This window comes from Lampetra planeri, chromosome 32 (genome assembly GCF_965212315.1).
Source record: "Lampetra planeri chromosome 32, kcLamPlan1.2.h2, whole genome shotgun sequence".
In the NCBI taxonomy this organism is placed as follows: domain Eukaryota; kingdom Metazoa; phylum Chordata; class Hyperoartia; order Petromyzontiformes; family Petromyzontidae; genus Lampetra; species Lampetra planeri.
Genome location: NC_136138.1, coordinates 10180623 through 10186922, shown reverse-complemented (window position 1 = coordinate 10186922; position 6300 = coordinate 10180623). Strand labels below are relative to the sequence as shown.

The following is a 6300-nucleotide window of genomic DNA, read 5'->3' as shown; positions in this document are numbered from 1 at the left end:
TGCTTGGCCAATTATGTTATCAACCACCTAATTAATTATAATGGGAGGGTGTGGTAGGTGGTGGGGGTGGATTACAATCCCCTTTGTCCGAGACGGTGTGTGTCGTGTGTGAGTGGTGCACGGGAGTTGAATCGATCGTGTGCTCTTCAAATTGGTGGTGACGCTCTGACTGCGCTCTTCCTCCCCCTCTTGAGTCCGGCTGTCGATGTCGAGGCAGATCAACTACAAGTTCACACTCTCGTGGTCAAGCCACAGACGACGGTGATTTTAAATTGTGATTGCGGTGATTAAATAGTACCGCTTGCTGAACCACTGTCCGTGCAAGTGTCACGCGTTCTATCGTCTCGAGTTGATTCAAAGCAGTGACTTCACCCACGCAGAAGTCATCTGTGATGCGTTCTTCATTTATCACCGTGAAGATGGGGGGGAGGGGGGGAGCTGGGCAATAATGAAGGACGTCTGGTGACATTTGTAATAAAAAAAATTCAATCAGGGCACACATCACCACCACTTTACCTACGCTAGATGCACCGTAACACGATGCGCGCTAATTGATCCACGTGGGTTTAATCGCTTGATCAGGAGCAGCACAGCTGACGCCCGCGCGCCCCCCGATGATATTTAAGGGGATGATCTCGCAGCACAGAGATCCGTAGCGCGCATTGCGAAACACGTTCGCTTTGTGGAGTGTGGTCTGCCACCACCACTGCTATCACAGAGCACGATCGTGCTCTTTTAATCGGTAACATTTCTCTTCAATTGTGCTGCGCGTGCTAATCACGATGGTGGGCTTCCCCAAAGACATCGCCGACCCCGAGACCGCTCCGCCTCCGAAGACCACCACCAGCACCGCCAAAAGCGGCGCCGTCAAACCGGGACCCGTGCAGGCTCTCGCCAACCTGCAGAAGGCGAGCAAGCCGCCCGACACGTTGACCATGGCCGTAGACGCCGTGCGGGAGCTCGCCGGTCGGAAGGGCGCCTCCGTGATTGCCATCCGCTCCCATGTCGTCAGTTGTCACCCGGACGTGGACCAGGTCCGGCTGAAGCGGCTGCTCAAGAACGCCCTCGCTAAAGGCTTGGCCACGGGAGTCCTGGTGCGCCCTGGTGGGGTGGACCCGGAGATCTCCTCGGCTGTCGGCCGCTACAAGGTGGGCAAAGGTGGTGGTGTGGCATGCTCGGTTTGGGTGGTTCGCGACGGCAATTTTTGTTTTTGGTTGTTTAAAAAAAATTGTCTGAATTCGGACCGACGGCTACAATTTCGCATTCGTTGAATTTTGTTTCAACCCAGAAATCCTGGGCCCAACGTTTTTCCGATTTAAATGTACGAAATAATTCAAGTGACTCTTAGTCTAGTTGTGCCGTCTCTTAAAGCATCCCAACTCTTAAGTAACTGCAAGCGAATACAAAATGTAATTTATTCTCGCTCACTGGTTACCCTTGCAAACATTGACGAGCAAATGCGTTCCAAAAGGCCTTTTAGATCGTTCTAAGTTTCCGTATGGCTTTAAAAATAAAATCCTATATTGGCAAATTCCATATTCGCCAGTGACTAATGCATGATATCATTTCACTTAAAAAAATATCTCCGCGCGCAGCCCCTGGGACATGGCCACGTACCCGCGGATGAGATCGCTCGGTTTGTGGGCGGGTTGGTTGGTGTTGCGATGTGCCTGGCCGGGTGGAGGGGAAGGCAGGCGCTTTGAATCTTTTAACAGATCCCTGCGGGGTGGGCTGGTAGGAACGAATAACCAAAGAATATAAACATAATATATTATTACACTTGTTTAGCCAGGACGGCCTCCCTGAGTGTAAGGGTTTTTGTAGAGTCCTGCCAAGTGTTTCCAGTAGGGGGCGATGTTGCTGGACGGACGATATAATCTATTGTAGGCTGGTTCACTTTGTTCCTACCGGTATAAACCTAAGGTTGATGCTGGATTTCTTGAGGTAGATGGATAATGTCCTAGATGTTTGTTTTTGGAGTTTGTAGGTTGCTACCTGAGGTGTGGGATACGTAGGCAGTGGCTTGGTAGGTGTAATGCTGAACCTCGATTTTGGAGACCTGATTGCCGGAGATTGCCAAGGCTCGCGCTACAAAGGCCAGCGTAAAATGTAGCAGCAAGTTGTCTGCCAAAATTTAAGCCGACTAAACATTACAAGCGGCAATTGTGGTTAAAAATATAACTCTGAAGCGCACTGTAATATATAAAGGGTTATTGGGTTGGAAATGAGCATAGAAAGTAAGTTCCCACACTTTATTTAAAATAAATTGACCAACTTTTTAAAAGTGTTCTGGTTACATGACTTGTAAGTTATCTACGCATAGTACCATGAGTCGTACATTCCCAGCCTTACACGACCATATTTTGGAATGGTCCTGATGTTCAGGTGACACCCCTCCCCCACCCCCCCATCACGGAATGCAGTTCCATTGACCCTACACACACTATTTGCTCTTGGCTCTCTCCCTCGTCCTTCCCTAACCCACCACCAGCTCGGGAAGCCGGTTGCAACAAAGGTGAAGAAGCTGAAGTTGAAGGCTGCTGTAGCTGGCAATGTGGAAGAGGCCCTCGTGGAGGCCCAAGCAGGCAAGTGGGCCTTGGGCCAGGAGGGAGGGCTGGTTGCCCTGGGAATCTGCTTGGCGTCTTTGAGCTGCCAGCATTCAATGCAGAGGTTTAGGTTTTGCCGTGGGTAGGAGCAGTGCTGCTACTACAAGTACATCGGAGGGGCTCGGGTGCAGTGCTAATGTAGGGGGAGCTGGGAATTTGAACAGGGAAGACTTTTTAATTCTTTGCAATCGGGCCCATGTTTTAAAGCAATTACATTTTTTTACCTCAAGGCTCGCGAAGTTGTGTAGCTTTTTAGACGCAATTGGGCCACAATTGATAGTTCTACGAAGTGGCTTGTTGCCAATTCCACTTCAAGCATTTTTCTAAACTGTGGAGAGTGGTAAACTGGAGGATCGGGAGAAATCTACGCGACCATGGGGAGAACATGCAAACTCCAAATATACAGGCGTCGGGTCTGGCTCGAACCCACGACCTCCTGCATACCAGGCGAGGTAGTTGACATCTCGCCTTAATTGGTTAACTTTATTTGGAGCCAGACAAGTCGGACTCTTTAGGAGCGTAGAGAATTTAAGGACGAATTGGGCCTTAAGTTGCAGACATCAAAAAATGGACGGTTGGCATTGTGTTTGCAAGCACAAATCAAGCTAGCAACGAGTTATTTTTAAAACTGCCTCCCTAGAAAAACCACAGGAAGCTGGATCTTGGCACACTGCTTGGGAGCAAAAACCTAGGAGTTTTTGTGTAGTGTGCTTGGAATACAGCAGCAGGTCCTCCCTCTGCAATGAACCGTCAAGTCTCAACCCTTTTCTTCCTTCAGGCCAAGTGCAATGCTCGCATTCACAAATGCGTTAACATAACACAGTACTTGATGGCATTGTGTGCGCTGACTTGACCATAAAACGATGTTGTGACTCGCGTAAACAGCTGACCATGCTTCCATTCTTGGCTTAAAAGACAATCGCTTTTTAATGAAAATTAAATCTTGGTTGGCTAGTTTTCAGTCGATGTAATAAATGATTAACTTTAATGTACGTTGTGGCTACTTGCATACGACGAACCCGTTGCAATTGTGTTCTTGTAACCTTCAGGAGCCACCAAAAAGGCGAAAGCTCCGAAGGCTGCAAAAGCTTCAGCAGCTGTGAAAGTCGACGCATCAGCCATCGATGTGAGCTGATGAACCGGGAGTTGCGATGTATTTAATCGGCAGCTTTAATAGCTGGGGCACACGCCGCTTTCAAGACTGCACCATTTTCTTGGTTCTTTCGGTAAAGTCACGTAGAAGGGAAATAATTAAATCATAAATATATAAAACAATATAAAGTCTAAGAACTGATATTTGTATTTGATCATTTACCCTCTACGTGACTTTACCGAAAGAACCAAGAATATGAATCTCTGGAGTCACGAAAGCTTTAAATCAAAATTTAACGGTACCATTTGTTTACATGACGAAAGCCGTGGACGTTACGATGGGCTCCCAAATGTACATACCAGTGGGGGGGGGGGGGGGGGCCTATCTAGCTTATTCTCTCGTGTAACGGAGTATGCAGTAGTCTGGCGTTACGGACTCGGCCCGCTAATAGGGAACGTGCACTTTTGACCATTTTCCTTAACCAATGACACAAGCTGTGCATGTGCACTTGTATACTTTGGGCAAGGGCCTCGTGCTATGCGGATCAAGTGTGGGGGGGGGGTTTGACCATACTTCACCAATGCGGATAGGCGACGACACGGCGTGAACTTGGAGCGTAGTATAATGCAATGGGTTTTGCTGCACTGCCATGTTCTGTCAAATGTGGCCTTCGTGCATACAATAGGGATATAAGCCTTGCCGATTGTCTTTTTTTTTCAGCGTGCAAAAAAACCAAAGGTGGACTTTGAACTCGAAGCCGCCGCCTCTTCCAGCGACTCTTTAACCAACGCAACCAAAGCGAAGCCGGCCAAGCTGAAGACTACAATAGTCAAAGAGAAAAAGGTCGTGAAAAAGCGGACCTCCCTGGCCGTTCTGAAACTTGGCTCCAAAAATGCGGGCAAGGAGGCGGAATTGAATGCCAAGGCACCTCGAGCCAAGAAGACGACTGCACAGCGAGGAGCCAAGGTTTTGCCTGCGGCTGTGGAGACTGGTGGTGGTGGTGGTGATGATGATGACGAGAGCCATGGCACGAAAGCAAAAGTGCCCAAGAAGACCAAACCAACGGTAGTGAAAACTGCACGGGTTAAGGTGGTAAAGATTGACGCTGGTGAAGCCAAGGTTAAAAAGCCCAGGGCTGTTGCCCCCAAAAAGGAAACGGCAGCAAAAAAAGTAAAAGCGGAACAGAAGCCAGCGGCCTGAGCAACAGGAGCCGGTGCTTGATGTTCAGTGAATTTCAACGCCGTAGTTTTTTTTAATTGCACTAAACCATTGTATCCAGATCTTAGTTTTGTAATTAATTCAATATTGACTTTTTTTTTAATAAAGAATTCGACTTTTTATTGCTGCTCTGGAACACTTGTAAGGTGCTAAATAGCAGAGGTGGGACAAAGTCATTGTTATGCAAGTCCAAGTCGAGTCGCAAGTCATCAAATTCATGACTCGAGTCTGACTCGAGTCCAAGTCACATGACTCGAGTCCACACCTCTGCTAAATAGTACCATTTCAAAATTGAACCCATCCTGTAACCTAAAGCAGAAACTATGCAGCATGGAAACGAAGGCACTTAAAGGTGTGCCCAGGCTGACCCTTTTGCAATCAGTAAGGTGGTAGCAATGCTGGGAGGTTGTGCTGTCCGAGCACACCTGCGCTACTTTCTAGGACTATGCCAGACTCGTAGCTTTATCAAACATGGCATGGCCAAAAATTGTTTTAACATTTTGCTGGACATTTTGGAAGCTAAAAGTGGGGTTTACGTCTTGTCCTTAAAGTGGAATTTGGTGGGAGGATGTTTAATAAATCGTGAGCTATGCAATGTAAACCACTTTCCAAACAAACCTGCGTAGTTAATCCATATTTAGATATTTGCATAATCTACATTTACAGATGTGGTGCAAGCTGGAAAACCTTTGTCTTCATGTGAAAGCCCTGACACGAATCTTAACCTTTGACCGCAGGGACTTTTGTCTGGAAGTTAATATGGCAACCATCCCAGCCCAAGGTTTTCATTGCATTTACATCCATGAAATAAACTTTTATAATCTCTCCATTGACTTTGCAGTCCTTGTGGGATGTCCAGAATACCAACAGCAAATCAAAGTGCTGATTTTACAATGGTTATTTTGAGTTGCACCGTGTTCATTTGCTTTGAAACATGTTTTAGTGGGGGGGGGGGGGGTCAACAGCTGTTGCAAGATGCCAATACTTGCCCAGTGTAAGTTGCAAAAAGCATTTGAATACACGGAATTGAATGCAATGATACATTAAATGTGGCAGTGGTTGAGGGAAAAATTGACGCGTGAATTTCGATGCTAGAAATACCCAACCATAGTTTATATACTGCCCTAAAAACCAGAAAAAACTCAAGATGGTAAGGCCCTATAAGTCTAGGAAGGAACGAACTCAAATGTTCCTTTGTCCTTGCTCTATGCTGCTAGTGGCTTGACGCTACAGTTAAGCAAACTTCATAGGTTCACTTCGAGATGATGCAGAGCCCACCACACATGGGAAGTCGAGTCCATGAAGAAGATCTCAGCAATTTAGTGGCAGTAACAAACATCCATTACACTGACTACAAATTGTGGCGCATTTGTCCGTGTGGTG

The 6300-nt window shown here is 47.0% G+C and overlaps 1 protein-coding gene across 1 annotated transcript; it reads left to right on the top strand.

The window, feature by feature from the left end:
• The first annotated feature begins 636 nt into the window (after positions 1-636).
• On the top strand, positions 637-5744 carry LOC144729441 (uncharacterized). The gene is made up of 4 exons (XM_078609737.1): positions 637-1148; positions 2492-2585; positions 3656-3732; positions 4420-5744. The coding sequence occupies exons 1-4, from the start codon at positions 783-785 to the stop codon at positions 4897-4899; spliced, it is 1017 nt and encodes a 338-aa protein (XP_078465863.1). The 5' UTR covers positions 637-782; the 3' UTR covers positions 4900-5744.
• Positions 5745-6300: the final 556 nt, after the last annotated feature.